The following is a 19,452-nucleotide window of genomic DNA, read 5'->3' on the forward strand; positions in this document are numbered from 1 at the left end:
AGGGGTGGTAAGTAGATGTAGTGCTTTACTTAGTACGAGAGTGCTTACTTAGTAGAGAAGTATTGAGAACAAGTGCTAGGCTTATAATACAGTGAGTAGTCTGGTTATACTAAGAGTAGAGCTTCCTTAAGGGAAAATTTGAAGAGCAGACTTGGCAGAGCCAGAAAAAGTTTAACCTTGTTTAACCGGCTATGCGCACAACTGCGCAAAGCCGTGCAAACGTGGATTTCAAACAGTGAACTACAAAAGAGCTAGAAATGATCCAAAACAACCAATTACTACAGCTTCTTGTGCTGAGGTCACTTGCCCCAAGGACAGGTAGGCTGCTCAAGGCTCCCCACTCCCACTGGTGAGCAAAGAAACTTCCTTCTATCCAAGTAAGGTAATGGACAACACAGGAACTACACCACAGCCCAGAATGCAGCAATGCCTGTAAACTGGTCTAAACTAGTTGAGGAAGGCGGGAAAACAAGGATTATTTTTTTTGTTTTTTTGGTAGAAACACACAGAAAATGCAGAAACAGTGATAAATTAGTTACACAGGCTAGCACACTTTAGTGGGCAGCCTCCACAGTTAAATTAAACAAACAAACAAGCAAACATTCGATCAAATTCATCTAAAATGTAACTTTAAGTGGAGATTTTAAAATAATGCAGCAATCAGTTAAAAAACAGTTCAGGCTAGTTCAAGGTAAGCTACAGAAGCTATTCCAAGTGAAAAAAAGCAAAGATACTTAAATCCTGAAGGTAGTCGCTTTTCTGAGATCCCTGCTGCTAGGACCACTCTGTAAACCCACGTGGAGCTTGTCTGAGCAGTATAGCCAGAAAAAAACGCCCCTAGGCGGATTTTAAACAGTGAACTACAAAAGAGGTAGAAATGGTCCAAAACAACCAATTACTACAGCTTCTTGTGCTGAGGTCACTTCCCCCAAGGACAGGTAGGCTGCTCAAGGCTCCCCACTCCCACTGGTGAGCAAAGAAACTTCCTTCTATCCAAGTAAGGTAATGGACAACACAGGAACTACACCACAGCCCAGAATACAGCAATGCCTGTAAACTGGTCTAAACTAGTCGAGGAACGTGGGAAAACAAGGATTATTTTTTTTTGTTTTTTTGTTTTTTTGGTAGAAACACACAGAAAATGCAGAAACAGTGATAAATTAGTTACACAGGCTAGCACACTTTAGTGGGCGGCCTCCACAATTAAATTAAACAAACAAGCAAACTTTCGATCAAATTCGACTAAAATGCAACTTTAAGTGCAGATTTTAAAATAATGCAGCAATCAGTTAAAAAACAGTTCATATTCTGTCAATGCCACAGATTAATGGTTGTAATATATAAAAGTGTCCATGACTGTGCCTGTTTAAGTCTACATATGTCCAGGAGTCGGTTGCTATGTGTCCCTGATTGGTTGAGAGCTATGGTGACATGTCAGTCATAGTCAAGCAAGTCATTTTGCAGATCTTCAGAGTATGCACATACCTCCTATTGTATACCACCCTTGCTAAATGTCCTAAACAGTGAGCATGTCAGTAATGTTTATATCACAACCAATCACCTCCAGTGACATGTAACCTTGTGTGGCCATCGCATATGCACTATCGTGTGTGCTGATATACATATACTTGCACATTAGGTGTAAACAGCAGTACATACTGTGCTATCTGCATGTGTGCTTAATGTTATGCCACTGATTGGCTTGGAATTGTACATACCTTAACATATCCTATCTTAGGGACATTGCCATATTTACCATGCCCTCTTCCTCTTTATTCATTCCTCTCGTTCCTGTCTGTGCGTGTTCATCAGCGTTGTCCATGCTCAGTGAACATTTCTTTGTAGCTGCCCTTTCCGTTCAACCCAACCCCCATTATTTCATTCTTCAAATATTTTTTTGTACTGTACATTGCACTGAGTAAACATTTCTATACTGTGTTATTACTGCTGTTATTGCAGTATTTTCCCCAGTGGTAGTAATTGTGGCTGTCCACGTGATCTTGGAAGCAGGTTTTCTTGCTGCATTTCTCAAATGAAGGGGTGAAAAGCTTCATTTCCTTACATTGCATTCTATTAAGTTCCAGTTAAACACAGATTAGTTACATTTATACGCAAACAGTAATTACATTTCTAGTTACATTTATACGCAAACAGTAATTACATTTCTATTTACATTTATACGCAAACAGTAATTACATTTCTATTTACATTTATACACAAACAGTAATTACATTTATACATTCTAAGATTTTACAGAGGTGGAAGTTACTAAAGAGAAACCCCACATACAACTTAATGGATTTTACAAGCAGCAGTTATGTATAAAAATTGTTTTGTCATTTCAGTGAGAGGTTGAGTGTATTCTGTTTAAGGAGAGTATTTGGAGAGTATCATTTATATAATAATATACATTATAGTAATAGTATATATATATATATATATATATATATATATATATATATATATATATATATATATATATAGTACTTTTTTGAATCATCCTTTCTAAAGAAGCTCTGCTGGAATAAAATGTTTCCTATAAATGCCAACAGTACGTGAAATAAAATAACAGACCTTCATAGCTGGCTATATCTCTCTTTTCTCCGGAAATGATTACAGTAACAGAAACCTTGCTTAAATCACACATCAAAGATGAAAGAAAACACTGCCTCCTGACTATGACATAATCTGTAATGATCATACTAGTAAAAGAGCAGGTGATGTAGCCATTATGTATTAAAAAGCTTTTAACCTGTCAGTGCACCCCACACAAATACTAAACATTAATAACATTGAAATCCTGTAGCAACTTACAATATCATAAAGAGTAAAGACAGCTACTCGGTAAAGCAATCTCATCATAGTAGCTACACTTAAAATTAACTCACAAAAAAAATCAATATTTATATAACAATGTTGTATATACCTTCCAGCAGGCTGAGTGAAAGGAAAAAGCAAGCAATAAACATGAATAAAATACTCCTGGAGAATGTTCCTAGAAGTAATAGTGCATGGATATAAAAGCCAGCTGTATTCCACAAGTAATGCACAACAGCTTTAAATAGCTTTATATAGATTTTTATTATAAGATGAATTAAACTGGTATGCACGCCACTGAGAGCTATATTCAGTCAAAAATCTAACAAAACATAACAATGACTATCTGTACTCTTTATATGTTGCTAAACTGTGAAACTCAGGCCCACTTAAATGTTTGTCATCTCATCAACAATATACAGTCTCATTGAAGATGTACCTCTCAACAAAATGGTCCTGCACTTGTAACAACCACATTACTAAGCTTTCGTATTATTCTATATCTTATTGTGTCTATAATTTACAAAATCAGTGAAATGACGCTTACAATAGAACAGCCCTGCCCTTGTACAAGCTATATTACTAAATATTTCCTCATGCAGTCATATCAAGCAAATATCATAACATTCTTACAGTTTTACTTAAATAATTTCCTCGTTGCAGTTCTTAAATTAATTTTCTCGGCTTGGATAAGATATGCATATGCCTCATTTGCTGTCTGCTAAAATTACAGTGTCACTCTCTCTCTCTCTCTCTCTATATATATATATATATATATATATATATATATATATATATATATATATATATTATTTATATATATATATATATATATATATATATATATATATATATATATATATACATACATACATACATATATATTTTATATATATATATATATATATATATATATATATATATATGTGTGTGTGTGTGGGTGTGTACACTGTAAAATAATGTATTCTTTTGATGTCTATAAGTTTAACATGATGGATATACTATGTTCTATAGATGTGTGTGAGCTTAACATGCTGTGATTACTGTACAGTGTATATTACATAACAATGACAGCAGTGTTTCTTGACTGGTATAATACATTTTTATTGCTGGTTCATGCAAATGTATGTAATGTGAAGCTTTTCTTCCTGAGGTTTCTCTAAAAAGGGGCTTTGCCTAGCTGGACTTTTCCAGTAATTAAAGGCAAATAAATAAATTTAAACAGAACACACCTTCTTCTTCCATTTTTAACAAAGTAGACCACTACCTCAATTGCAACAATACAATAAAAGGGTCTATATTAAATCAGCAAATGCTTAAAAAAGCGAACGCTGATTTATTGACCCCATGTAAGGGGAAGCTTACAATCATGAACATTAGGAACAGCGATTTTTTTTCCCATGGAAAAAAAAAATGGCTGTTCCACAAAACTAAATAAATAAAAACTTCAAAACATTACATAAAGTGGGGCTTCCCCCCGATCATGGGGGCTGTGCCCCCCATACCCCCCTGCTTAAATATACCAAATCCGGGATCGCACTACATTGAGGAAATTGGCAAAGTAGTGGAGGCGGCCAAGCGATTTCTTTCCCAGGGAAAGAAATCACTTATATGCCATTTCGCTATTTTGCTGTTACGTGCTTTCAAGTTCGATCAAGATGCATTTGAAGGATTGCATCTTCGAGTATATAATAGGAACCCCAATAAAACACCAGAATGTGTAAATAAGAAAAATCATCAGAAATAAAAATCATTGTTAAGAAAGCAATGATTATTAGGAAAAATAAAAGCTCTGTATTTAAATTGTTTTCATCTGTAAAAAGTACCTATCACTTCTTTAATATATGCAACTACCAAGACTTAGAAAGCTAAGAAAGCAATTAAGAACAAATTTTTAATTCAAGATGTAATCTTTATAATCTTTATAATCACTTAAGAGCCTAGTTTCCATACCCTGCATCATAATTTAAAGACCTGGTCTGCGCAAATGGCATAGGCACTACTCCTGACTAGAACAGCTAACATCACTTTGTTTATTTAATTTAATTTGTTTTCTTTTCCTTTTTTTTTAATACTGTGGCTACTGACTGTAACTATTTCTGTTCATAAGCAAAGAGAGTGTCTCCCACTGAAAAGCGTGAGTCGCAGCATTCGTCTAAACATCCCATTTCAAGTTTTATTTGTTGAAATTCAAAACCCAATCTTCTTTTTCACATCTATTATCCTCATAACTACCCTTCTCACCTTAGTTAGATCTTGCCCCAGATTAGCATTGCTATACTTTTGACATTTTCCTGTACACCATTTTTATGTCTGTCTTTGTCATTTTCACGTGCTTTCATCAGCCATCAATTTATACTTATGTTTTATAAACAGCTCTGAATTTCTTTGCCTGTCTGTCCTGCATTTTTTTCAGTTTGTGATCTGGATTACAAAGTTTACCGTAAGATATTTTCAGATTTGGCTAGCCTTTTGTGCAGTCCTGCTAGTTTTATGTTTCTCACTGATGAATGCCACATTGTGAATTGGTTTACATAGCATGGTTCTCAGCATGTGTAGTCACTGCTATTACTGTGATTTTCATATGCAAAGCAGTTTAGTATTGTATATAACTTCACTGTGTATATTGGAATTGGTATAGTTTATTCTGCTCCATGCATTATTTGATTTTCTTTGCCCTTTTCTGTCAAAAGTCTGCAACATTTTTCTTATACGTAACAGTTCTAAAGCAAGACTCTATGGTCATCCTCTTTCGTTTAGGTGTCTCTTCTCCACAATACCAGAACAGTCTTATACAGCCCTAAACTACCTCAGCAATTAAGAAACCATTGCTGTGCCTTGCTGCATGAACACATGACTCATAAGGCAAGAAATGGAATAAATTTTCAGTTGGATAGTTAGATATGAGTGTTGGAAAACATAGTAATGACTTGTGGTAAAGTTTTAAATAATAGTGCATATATAGCTGAGGGAAATGCAGCGGCTGTAAAAAGCAGATGTGAAGCAGTCTAGGGTAGTGCTGTATCTGTCGCTTCTATAATATGTACAACTACCAAAAACTTTAGGCTCAGAAAGTTAGGAAAGCAATTACCAACAAAAGAATAAGACCCCTCTGGTAAAGGAACGGCACTTAAAACCAGAAAAATAATGAAAAAAGTACACGGTAACCACAGCTGAATATCAATATATTTACTAGCAAAAGGTAAAAATGGTATGTGCTTTCAAGATATAAAAGATATCTTCATCAGACAACCCATTAAACAATTCATCTTGCTTATATAACAACAACATTATAAGCTAGGAAAACCTCTTTTATGAAAGATTTAATTGAAGGAGTAATCATTTTAACATGTTAACAGCACAATTCCCTTACCTTGCAGAACAGTTCAAAGACTCTGTTCTGTGGCAATGTAGTTATCTTTCCTAATCCTTCCATAGCTGCCACTCCTGACCAGAGCAGCTACAATTACATAGTTTATTTCACTTAATTTTTTTTCTTTTTTTCATAATACCATATTAAGACCATGCAGTCATACTGACTGTGTAATTTTCTCTGCTTATACACAAACAGATAGTCTTCCAATGAAACATGAGTCTCTGCCTGCTTTGTTTCCTTCCCACTCTCAGTTCCCTCAGTGGCACCCATATAATTTCTTTCATAGTTTCCTTTCTCCTCTCCTACTTTCCTAACTAGCTCAACCTCTAAAAGCAGCACATTGTAACATCCAACTCCATAACTTCACCACTACTCTGTAATCAAGCAAATATAAATCAGTATCAACAACCTCCTACTCCTATTACCTTAAAATCATCAACTAGCTAATAAGTACAGCTAAATTATACTAAAATCATCCCAAAGTATCACCTCCATCACTCTAATTTTACAACAAAAATGCTTTTTCACACTGCACTCATACCGTTAGTCTAATTCTTATCCCATGCTTCGTCATATCATATCACTCTGCCTTCCCATTGATATAACTCTATACCACCTACACCTTTCTTACAACACTTCTCACCAATCTACCCTTTTTTATACAACTTAGAAAGTCTTCAGCTCAAACGTCTCTTTATCTAAGTATACCACAAGATTCCATAGTTTCTCTGTAAATTACAGGATGTTGCAATTAAAAATAAAGCCTTGCAAAACTAACTCCAAAAATGCAGTTTATACATCTCAACACATCTATCCCTCCCATCTCCATTCAGTTTCAGTCACTCAAATTTCTGGAAGCATACATCCGAGTTTGACCCCCATACATATTTCACCAACTCCCCTACCCCTCTTCAATCCAGTGACACCTCAAGTCTCTTGTCTCTCTCAACCAAATCCACTATCAAATTCTTCAGTATTCTTCACTTTTAAAATTCATATTGCCAACAACAAGATCACTAAATTGCACCCTTGGGCTGTAACCCACAGCCCTGTTGTCATAGTTGTAACAGAAACCTGGCTTAAACCTCATATTAAAGATAATACATTTCTCCCACTAGGCTAAAATATCCTTTGAGCTAGCCACACTTTCAAAAAGAGACAGAACATAGCATTAATGTACTGAACTCAGATATCTTTTGCTCCCCATTTATGTAAAATATTTATCAGTCATTTAAAACTTAAAACAAAACAATTTGCATTGTTGCACTTTACATTCCCCAAACAATAACATATCAAGCATAGAAGACATCCTCTCCTGGATATCTTACAACATCAACCAGGAAACCTTCATCCTAGGTGATTTCAATAATGAGTGGAATATGTTAAACCACAACTCTCCCTCAATGTCAATTAACTTATTTGGTTTCACATCATTATTAAAATTCCCTGTTACTAAATCCATAAATAAATGTATTGCCATTGACTCAATCCTAGCCAACAATCCAGACAATATAACAGAAACAGGATCCATCCCACACACATTGATTACCATCTCACATTTGTCATCTTAAAGTATTCACTAAAACTTAAGCTCCCACAAAACATCTGCATAAGAAGCATAAACAACGTCAACCCCATCAACTTCATATTCTTACTATCACAGATCAATTGATCTCCATTCAAGTATTGCCCACTCAATCAAGAAGTAGAAACCTTCAATTATATATTTTTTATCATTGCCCCGATAAGAAAGAAAAGAACCAAAGCTTTTCCAACCCCCTGGCTAAAACCCCAAACAAAACAAATAATAAGACAAACAAACAAAGCCAGGAAAACATGGCATACAAATAAGAATCAACTCTCATTCCAGTCTTATAAGCTATTTTGCATACTCCAAAAATGTCATCTTAGCTGACAAAATAAATTATTATATCTCTTTGCATAGACCCCAAAGATCTAGCCCCAAGTAAATTTGGACCTCCATTAACAAGCTTTCAAAACTAGGAAAATCCTCTCAGTCTAATCCTCTCTCTTCTTTTACCACCCAAGAAACAGCCTGCATGTTTGACTCCCATTTCATAAACTCTATCCCAGCCCTAACAGCAACCCCCCAACATTCTCACCTATCCTCTCCATTTCATCTGTCAAATCCATCCAGTACCAACCAAAAGTATTGAAAAACTCCTATCCAAATTGAAACCATCCACACTAGCCCATGACACTCTTCCAGAAGAATATCAACCCAAGATGAACACGCTTCAATTGTTCCTTAATAAAATCCAGTGCTCTACTTTAAGGAAACAATCCTTCATTCTCTTTTTTTTTTTTTTTTACAAAAGTAGCATCTGTACAAAAATGTCTAAATTCCCACTTATTTCTACCCTATTTCCTGTTTCTAAAATCTTAGACAAGTGTATCCACAATCAGGTCTAGATGTTTTCACTATGTAATCATATTCTCTCACTCAGTCAACATGGTTTTCACCCCATCATAGCACAACTGCCACACTGTTATCTTCAACATTATTTATCATAAATGAAACAGCAATACAATTATCTCAACCATTTTCCAAGATCTTTCCATGGTATTTGATGCAATTACCACTTAAAACTTCTACACATACTTTCCTTTTTCGATTTCCTCACTTCTGCCCACAGACGGTATTCTAGCTACCTGACTAATTGCACACAGGCAGTAAAATAGCCCTCACCCATCTCCACTGTCTGCCAATAAATACTGGCATCCCTCAAGGCTCTTTCCTTGGTCCCTGTTATTTAATCTGTTTGTAAATAATCTCAGCAAGGCCTCTTTACATGTTACCATGATCCAATTTGCTAATGATGCTATGTTTATCTGCTCAGCTTCCTCTGGTGCTTTCTGACAAACATTTACACAAGATTCTTTCACCTCTATGGAGTCTTGGCTGTCCCATTCTCAACTTCTCCTAAATCCCAACAAAACAAAATCAATGGTCTTCATGCCTAAATCTCTGACAGATAATAACGCTCAATTTCAAAGTTACCACATCTCAAAACATTCATCTGGAAATAATATCCCAAACCAAACTGCCAGGTGATACTACAGATAATCAGTAACTAAAATCTGATACCCACATGCAAAACATAATGAAAAAACACACATCAAAAATTAGGCCTTCTTTTTAGAGTCTCTATCTTCTTCACTGTAAAAGTTTGCATAAGCATAGCTGCTGCCTTTTTCCTCGTGACACTACTTTACATGAATGACTATGGAAGGGTCCCTTACCATGCTCTCCTGCCATGACTCCCTCCCTTAATGTTAGTGTGTTGTCCTGTTATGTGGCCAGTCCTTCTGTGCTGCACTAAAAGTGAATTGTAAGTAGCTATCCATATGATGTACACCCCCAGCATGAGGCACACATGCATGTATAGATAATATGAGGACGTTTATTGAAATAGCTAAATATATAGGCACATGCACAAGCTTTGTGTATAGCTGCAACAGATACCATCTCTTCAGCAGTGTCTGTATTCAGCATTGACATTTCAATGGGTGTTAACAGGAAGTCAATGAAAACAGCAAAATACTGTACAAAGTTCCTCACGACATATCTGCATCAATCCTCTCATCAACAGATGTATGCATGCAGCACCAATAGTGACACAAATGTGCCATACCACATGGATGTACCTCATGCTTCATCTTTGTTTGTATGCCTAAACATGTATCAGTCTGAACAGACACAGGTTACTGTATGCATCCAATGACAGACTTTGTAATAATAAACACATTTGCAGTCAGGAAGCAGTACTTGTTTTCATTTTTAAACTGTAATGCATTTTCGCAGTGGCAAATGCAATTACAATTACTTTTACACATTTTCTTTCACACATTACGCAAGTAAAGTGCAGCTTCTTTTAGACAATTATTTAAACACATTTTTTTTTTATTTGTCACGTCTTTAATTAAGCTAATTTACTTGTCATGCATTTTTCTTTAAAAGAATAATAACATTTTCTCATTTTATTACACTTTTTCATAAGGATTTTCTTTATAAATGAAGTCACCTTCCTTCATGTGGTCATGCTCTATCATTTAAAACAGCGACCATCTGACCTGGCTGAGTTGCATAGAACAAAGCTCAGTAAAACAGAAGGTTGAAGTATGGACTACAAAGCACATCACATAAGATGGACTACTGGGGGGTGATAGGCAGAGTAAGATGGTAATAAATGACCAATGGTGCCTCACCCATTTTGACGTTAGTTAGGTAATCCTGTCTGCTACAGCACCAACATCTAGTGGACTGAGAGGTGTGTGACCATCAGCATTGTGAACTTGGGGCATTTTTGATTCTGTTAAGCTACATCCATGCAGTAGGTTTCACAGGACTTGGGAAGAATGTGTGTATCCAAACAGGAAAGTACAGTAGGGTCTTACATCAGCTGCCAAGGGAAGGGTTAGGTCAGTAAACAAATCGTGGATGCTTGGATGATAACTGTGCATTGAACTGTTCTTAATACATTGATGGGAAACTAGTGAACAGCAGTTGTGGTGGTTAGATGGTTGGCATATGGGAGGAGGAGAAAAAATTACATTAAAAATATTGAGTATAGGCCTCTGATGTGTATTCTGAAGCTACTGTTGTTCAAATTATATGTGCTCCACTTTCAGTTTCAAGGCCTTCCTGCCCGATTTTCATTATAATTTTTCAGAGTTACTGATATTCAAAGTTCTAACCTACCCAAGTTGATTTCAGTGCACTCCTGCCTATCTGAAGTTCAGCTGCCTCAGAAATATGTTCAGGATTATTTGAAATCAGAAGTAGGGCATCAGTGGGGGTGAGGGGAGCGCGTGCCCTACTTTTATATTCTAACTCCAAAATTGTCAAGGTTGTAGAAATTGGGAATACTCAGCAGATTAACTTATAAACTACTCCTATCTAATAAATTCTGCATTTGACGGACTAGGGTCATAGAAAAGCACTTTGACAAATGCAGTTTCAGAGAAATGTAGGACTACTCACTGGTTTCCTGCATGACAGCATACTTGTTTGCAAGTGTAACACATTTGGTAATGCAATTTGTAAACATAAAATTGGGTACTGGGTTTTTTATAAATGCACATAATGTACACATTTAGAAAGAGTTTAAAACCCACAGCTCAAAGGTATACAGTTGTTGCGTCTTTCGGCTTTTCCCGGTTAGGGGTCGCCACAGCGGACCTCCGGTCTGCTAATGATTGGCAGTAGATTTTTACATGCCGAGTTGCCAGCCCTGATGCACAACCTTCAACGAAGGTAGGCCCATTCGCGCATGTCTCCACACAGAAGACGCTCTAGCTGAGAATCGAACAGGACGTCATACTGTGAGGCGACAACTCTACCGCAGCACCACCACAGTGTAATCCTAAAAATTCCTCCTTATGATATTTGAAAGAAGCAAATATATTATGACTTGACCTAAAAAGTGCCATATCTTTTTATAATAATGCAGATGTTAATTAGAGTGTGGTTTAATTCTCAGTGATTCAATGAACGATTCAATTAATTTCAATTCAAACTCAGGGCCTAGCCTAGCTAGGCCATTTAAAAGTTTGCTTAATCTCAGTACCCACAGAATATTTCAGATTGGCAAACCAGCCATCCAGCTCTTTAATTCATCTGAGCTTCTAATAGATAAAGGTAGAGAATTACATAGTCTACCAGCGGTTGGCTGGAGAAAAAAGTAAAACTTAATACTTGAACTAACTGGAGCAAGCTTAACTAAATTACTATTATTTCTTGTCTGGACTCCATGTTTAATAAATTCTGCTCCTAACATGGCTGCCAAGAAATCATCATTTAAACATTTGTAAGCCACAATTAAACAACCCCCTCAAAAGCCTACAAACTATAGAATAGAGGGATATGTTCTTAAGTCTACACACATAAACCATTAACTCATAATCTTTAATCTGTTAGTCAGCATTTTCTGTATGAGCTACAAAGACTTCAGTTATTGAATATTGTAGGAACAAAAAGATCCACCATATTCAGTTACTGGATGGACACTAGTAGTATATATCAGCAATAAAATGCATTTCTCCCTTCTTGAAAAACAGTACAGTGCATTTTAATAAGCACATAGCTCTTTCTAATACATTGTCTAATATTAGTCTCATAGTTTAATAAAGAGTCAATCAAGATGTCCAAATCTCTGCCCATTCCTGATGGTTTATATATCTGATTATCTAATGCATATGGCTAGAATAAATTCCTTGCTCCAAAATACACTACGATACATTTGTTAATATTAAATTTCATACCTATAGAAAATATCCAATAAGTTAAGGAGTCTAAACACATTTGCATTAAACAATAATCTGTAACATTAGTGACTGCACAATCAATCTTCATATCATCAGCAAACTTACAAAACCAAATGTTGTCAAGGACAGGACAGTCTTTCATCAAACGTCTAAAAAGTAATGATCCCCTAACTGATCCACAAGGAATACCTCTAGATGAAACTCTCGAATCAGATTCTATACTAAATCTTAGTCTACACTTCCTATTAGTTAACCAATCCATGAGCCATCCTGAAACATACTTGTTTATACCCAAACTTTTCAAAATGCCCAAAAAATCATGTGGTACCAAAGGTAGCATAATCTGCTTCATAGTTTCTATATTGTTGTGTATGTATGATTTATTGCACCATTTTGCTTCAGTGTAGAACATGACTTGGTAGTTATACTTTGGTTAAGCAGCCTAAAAACTTGGACTCATATTACTGACCTGATACATGACACAGTAAGTTTTGAAATAATTAATTTCTTAAAAAATATTGTAGTTAGCAATGCTGAAATCAGGAACACTGTATCTATATGTACACATATTTTCTTCTTTATTCCTTAACATTATTTATTTATATAGGTTTATAGGTATTATGTAATAGGCTAATGACCGCCAGGGCCTTTATAAGTATATCATTGCAATCCAACCCAATTGTGTCCCTGTGCATCATGGGTATTTATTAGGAGGGGTATGTTTAGGAAGTTTCTAGAGATTATATGTCTTTGTGTGTGAGTGTGTGTGTGTGTGTGTGTGTGTGTGGGGGGGGGGGGGGGCTATGTTAGCTTTGACACTTGAACATTACTGTCTGCTTCTGTCTGTCTATCAGAGACATGGGGGGGGCAGACTCAGGTGGAATTTCTGATTTCCCATCTATTGGTCAAGGTTACGCTTAAATCAGGTTAGGGATGGATTCTGCTTTATATGGATGGGAAGCCTGTTCCAGAGCATGGGAGCCTCTGAACATATATCTGTCGCACCAAAATATCTTATTTATGTCACAAGCAAAATTTAAATCCTTGGATCTAGTGGTTCTGATGCTGTTCATTTTGTGGATGTGAAAACGTCGATCAGAGCTGGATCTGAGGATTCTTTGTATGCCAGGCATATATCACCTGTCAGTAACATGTATGAGATAGAGTTTAAAGATAGATAGGGCTTTAAGGTGATTCATATTGGACAATGTGTTTATACCCTGGATTCTCCTGGTAAGCAACCTTTGTGGGCATTCCAAATGCTGCATATGAGTGATCAGGTACATGCCAAAGGGGGCATTACACTCATTGATGGGTCTGATAATGGCCGAATAATGTGCCGCTATGACTTCCTTGGACCTATATGCCATGCTCTTACTTTTAAGTTGGGTGACATAGAATGATTGTATTACTAAAGGCCAGAGTACTGTCTACATATATTCTCAGATTTCTGATTACATGGTTAACTCTTAGAGTTGTCTTATCAATGGAGTAATAAGACTTGGTGGCAGTTTTCCCAAAAGGTGCTATAATGCATTTCTTGGCATTGAGTTTTTTGTCTGTGTTAGACCCTCTTGTAAGATGTTTGTGTCATGGGTAAATCTATGATTGCTCCCAATTTGCAGTCATCTGTAAACTTGGGCAGCCAAACATCCTTGATGCTAGTCTTTACATCTGAAAAGTAGATGCCAAATAGGAGCAGTCCCAGTATGGAGCCCTGCAGTACTATGCTGATAACTGATCTCTTAGTGGAGGCGGTATCAATAGTCCTGACTTTCTGGGTCTTGTCTGTAAGTCAGTTTACAATCCAGTGAGTTATGTAGAGGTTTATGCCTGGTTTGGCAAATTTGTCAACTATACCTGAGTGGGTTATTGTATCAGACACCTTAGCCAGGTCCAGAGAGGCAGTATGCACTATTGCCTTGGTAACTGTCTCAAAGAAGTCTACCAGGTTTAGTAGGCATGACCTTCCCTTGGCAAAGACAAACTGAGCTGGGTCCAGTGTCTGAAGATTGCCTTTGTACATTTTTCTGTCTCAGTGTCTACTGACCATCAAGCTGTGACCAGGGCTTCCCATGTATTCCCCTGATGGGTGACAGAGGTCTGAGGCATGGTCATTAATGAGGCAGCCATGAGAGGATTTTCACTTTAAATACTTAATCTCACCCCCAGGTAGTGATATAAATACCTACATCACCATAGGAGGCTACTGGTGCTCCCTAAGCAGGAGTTCACACACTTCCGCAAACTCACTATAAGAGCCAATGTGCCTAGATTGGATAGCCACACCCTTCTTCATCTAATGGAGGTGGCCTAGCTATGGGAACTGGTTTATACTTACCTCTAGAGTGGCATGGCCAACAGCTAGGGAGCAACCAAATTACTACCTCCACAGACAGCCACTCTAACAAGTATCCACACCTTTCATACACCCCTCCCTCAAAATCTTACAGCTTCTAAACTGCTAATTAAACTTGCATCATTTGGGTCACAATCAGGCACTCTTCATAGGATCATAGGATCACAGGATCATAGGAACTTACTAGGCTACTGGCCCTGAGGCCCATATAAGTCTAGCCAAGAGTTTAGCCCATGTTTAGACAAGTCAGCACCCAATGCCCCTGTCCAGCAGGGACATGGGGTGGAAATCCAGGGATGTGTTTTATGTTTTCCATCCAGTTATCCAGGTTGTGCTTAAAAAGGAATAAATAGGTACTCAGCTTGTTGTGGAGAGGGTGTCTATTCAACAGATGGTGGAGTCTCTAGGATACAAATCTGTCCCGCCAACAAGTCCTATTGATGTCACAGACCAAGTTGAAGCTATGCGTGTGGGTTACGCGAGTGAAGCTTGACTTGCGGATTTGCAGCAGTCCCATCAAGGCGGGGTTGGAGATCGCCTTGTATGCCAGACAGAGGACACCTCTGAGAAGTCTGTTTGAAACTGAGTAGAGGGATAGGGCTTTTAGCCTCTTTGTGTATGGTAGATTTTTGAGGCCCTGGATTCTCCTGGTGAGAAACCTCTGTAGTCTCTCTGGCTGCTGCAGGTGCTTTGCGAGGTACATGCTGAACAGGGCATTGTACTCAATAACGGGTCTTATAAGGAAAGAATACAGGGATGTTATGACCTACTTGCCCCTGGATGAGATTCCCTTACTTAAGATGTAGGTCATGTAGAAAGCTTTCCGTACAACAGAAGCAACATGGTGGTCAAAAGTCAGGTTGCTATCAACTTGGGTGCTCAAATTCCTAACGATTGATTGCATGCTTAGGACGTTGTTATTAATGTGATAATTTGTGGGGGCATCACTCTCCCCAAAGGGGATGATGATGCATTTAACTGAGTTTGTTGAATATCTCAACGAAAATAAATGGGGAATTCATTTTACATTGAATTATCATTGGGAGAGGGTGACTTTCTTAGATGTAGAGGTTAAAGTACTAGAAGATGGTATATTAAGTAGTAATGTTTACAGGAAATATCCCCAGCTCAATAATTTGCTATATGCCTCCAGCTGCCACCCCCACATGTTATTAAGAACATTCCTAAGTCTCAATTTTTGAGACTAGAAAGAATATGTTCTACTGTGGAAAGCTATAATGTTCAAACAGGTGATATGGCCCGCAGATTTTATGATTGAGGTTATAAGAAATATGATGTTGATATAGCCATGAAGAGGGTCCATGAAGTTGACAACAAATTATTTTATATAAAGACAAAAGTTCTAGATCTACACCTTATGTATTGCTGTGTAACACCAATTAATGTAATTAAACAATCACAAGAGTTAATAGACCCATAGAATTAAAGAGAGACAGTGTAAAACCATGTATCATATCATGAAACACTATAAATATATACAAAAAACTCCTTAAATAGACATATGTCTTACTAAATATAAACAATGTTATATTAATCAGATAGTAAGATTAACTTATAAATTCATACCCCTTGGTTTTAAAGTACTAAATTTTAAGATGAACCTGCTTTCCAAATTCAAAAGATTCTGTAAATAATTCCCAGTGTTATAAAATTTAGGTTTAGCTAAGGCACAAAAAAATAAAGAATCCAACACTCCATTATGAAATGAGTTAAAATGTTCAGAGATTGGGCTGTCTGTCCAGGCATTTCGAATGTCACCTAAATGTTCTAAAACACGTATTGTGATTGTTTAATTACATTAATTGGTGTTACACAGCAATATATAAGGTGCAGCAAGTAGTAATGTATTTATTCCTTTGAAGGCATTCAGCCGAGGTACCGGAATAAATTGTTGCAGCTTTTCCAGTCTTCCTGCTTGGTTTGTTCACATTCGTTTTGCTATTTGGTTGGTTTTTGTTTTGAAACACTCTCAGTTAGGCACAATGGAGCTTCTAGCAAGTTAAGCAGAAATTCACACAAAGGTAATATTTCTATACCAGCACAATAAAAGACCCTTCCAAAGCCACGCCTTGAGGCAATCAGATAACAGAAGCTGTTTGACCAGTTTTTCCACTCTGGGATGAGTTCACCACAAACTCCCTGCTGCCCCAGAGAGCTGTAAAGGACCCCTTATATGGAACCAGTTAGTTCAAGCTAAAGTGCTGTGCCAAATGCTTTAGAACAGAAATAAAAAATTTCAAAAAAGATCAGGAAACAAAAATTCAACCAGAGGTCAGCAAATGTATAAATGCAGACACAGAAAAGTAAATGATTCAATCACGCAAATAAATAAAAACAGTGCAGTACTGAAAAGCAAATAAATAGTAACAGTGCAGAACTGATAAGAAACACTGAACAGATCAAGTGCAAAAAATATACTTATGTCAGCTCTGTAATTCCAGATTGCTGAAGAAACACTCTCAGTCAGGCATAATGGAGCTTCTAGCAAGATTCTCCATGGAGTTGGGGAAAGTATCAGTAATGCTCATGCAGTTTTAACAAAATGTTAAGATACATATTCCTAAAACTGGTAATGTATAATTGTTGGAGATGGATAATTGTTCTTATGAAGAGTAGTGTATATTTGTGGTAAGTGGCCTACAGACTGTTGTTTTTTGCAGGTAGTTACTTGTTTGTTGCTTGACTGTAGTCACCCTTTGACTTACTAGTATTAGGAATTTACCACGTTATGGCTGCTCTTTTTAGCACTTGACTTTGGTGGTGTTGTGTAGTCAGGGGATGCCTACATTTCAGGAATCTGCATCATAGCTCTCTTTTGGACAGCCCACACTAAGCTGCTCTTAAATGGTGTGAGTAACTACTGACTGCACCCCTAAAACAAAATAAAATATAGTACATTTTATAATTAACATAGTATTGATGATACTTACTGGAACTTTCTTCTGAGTCACCACGACTGCAGAGTCCTTTCCTCTTACAGCTACTGAAGTCATTCCACCTTGGTTTATTGCTTTAAAGGCATATTCTAGAAACAGATCAAGTATGTGAAGAAGCTGTCAGCTTTTAGAAGTGTTCATAATTACAATCTTCTAGTAGGTTAAAAAACATTATCAACTTTTGTAAACAGAGAAAGGCTTCTTTTAATGTTAGTGAGTGAACTGGAGGAAAAACATAACCATGGAAAATTTGTTTCATATATTTTTATTTAACAAAATATTGTAGGTCAAATGCTATTGAACTGATGAACACAGACTTTCCATGTTACTGTTAAAGAGTGGCAGTGCACTCATTAAGCTGAGATAACTGCACACATTAAGATGCAATGAACTTAGCTGCCAAACACTCATGCACACTTATGCACACACACACACACACACACACACACACGCACACGCACACGCACACGCACACGCATACACAGAAAATCAAACCACTTGTCATGGGTAAATTCTGCATCACACATGCCTGAACATAAATTATCACTAAATTATACAAAAAACCCAATTACTATTTTAAAGTATGCGTACTGAATGGAAAAAGCTGTCATGTGATGAAGTCTTTAAATGTCTTTCATGCTGGTCGACTTTTTAGATAAACTGCTGAAGTACCATAGTTTGAAAACATTTGTTTTATCAAGATTATTAAGTAAAGTTCTTTCTCTCTGGTTTGGTGTTTCTATTGACTCATATGTGAGTCTTGTCATATTTCACTATAGTAACCACGTCATTTACCCAGTCAATAGGTTCAGACAGTTTCTTAATCATACAAATGCTTTCCGTTCTTTGCAGCACCCTTTCAACCTCTTGCAGCTACTGGAACTTACATTGCAGCACGTACAACTGGTAAAATAATAAGTTTTATTTAAATATCATGTGCAGGCAAGCAGCAAAATAAATCTTAACAGTCTTAAAATAAATTGTCACTGTTTACACACACATATCATGAATTTCTTTCATTATCCCAAGCTTCAGACAAGTCAAACTACCCACTTATCCGGAAATGAGTCTTGAATTTCTTATTCTTGTATTCAAAAGTAAGCAATTCTAAGTCCTATACTGAGATATCCTATTTTGGATGGTATGGTAGCGTGGTAGTAACAGACTTATTACAAGCCTTTATAGGAAGGATTGTTACAAACCGAGTTTTGCCAGTGTAGCAATATGCATATTACCCATGTGTTTGAGAATGTGGTGAAGGGACAACTGTTAAGGGCCTCTAGGCTACCTGTTAAAGACCAGGACTTTGAGAAATTTATTGTGACCCTGAAGGATGATTTTGAAGATAGGGGGTATAAGGGGACTACCAGTTTGTATATGCATTAAACGTGGATTTATTTTACCTGCTGCCTACTGCTTGCTGCCTATTTTACCTTTGGATATTTTGAACAGTGACTGCTGTGTTTCCACATTGGTGCTTTTTTTTCTGTACTCAGTTTTGGTTCCTGGCTACTAGTGTGGTTTGTCTGATGGTGGAATTTTTGTGTTTTATAATTCTAACTGTAGTGGTGATACCTTATGACCTGATATAAGTAAGTAGCTTCAGCATGGGAGGTTTTAATTGTTTATTTAGTCTCAGTGCTTCAAATGTTTGA

At 36.8% G+C, this 19,452-nt stretch overlaps 1 protein-coding gene across 3 annotated transcripts in view; it reads right to left on the reverse strand.

Moving 5' to 3' along the window:
* The window catches only part of LOC122794445 (proteasome subunit alpha type-6-like), a 428,663-nt gene that overhangs the window by 272,813 nt on the left and 136,398 nt on the right, over positions 1-19,452 (reverse strand). For all 3 annotated transcript variants that reach the window (XM_044062831.1, XM_044062841.1, XM_044062851.1), the window contains exon 2: positions 17,792-17,886. In XM_044062831.1, the coding sequence (XP_043918766.1) occupies positions 17,792-17,886 (95 nt within the window). The remainder of the gene's footprint in view (positions 1-17,791; positions 17,887-19,452) is intronic.

Source organism: Protopterus annectens, chromosome 1.part0 (genome assembly GCF_019279795.1).
Source record: "Protopterus annectens isolate FY-2018-M chromosome 1.part0, PAN1.0, whole genome shotgun sequence".
In the NCBI taxonomy this organism is placed as follows: domain Eukaryota; kingdom Metazoa; phylum Chordata; order Ceratodontiformes; family Protopteridae; genus Protopterus; species Protopterus annectens.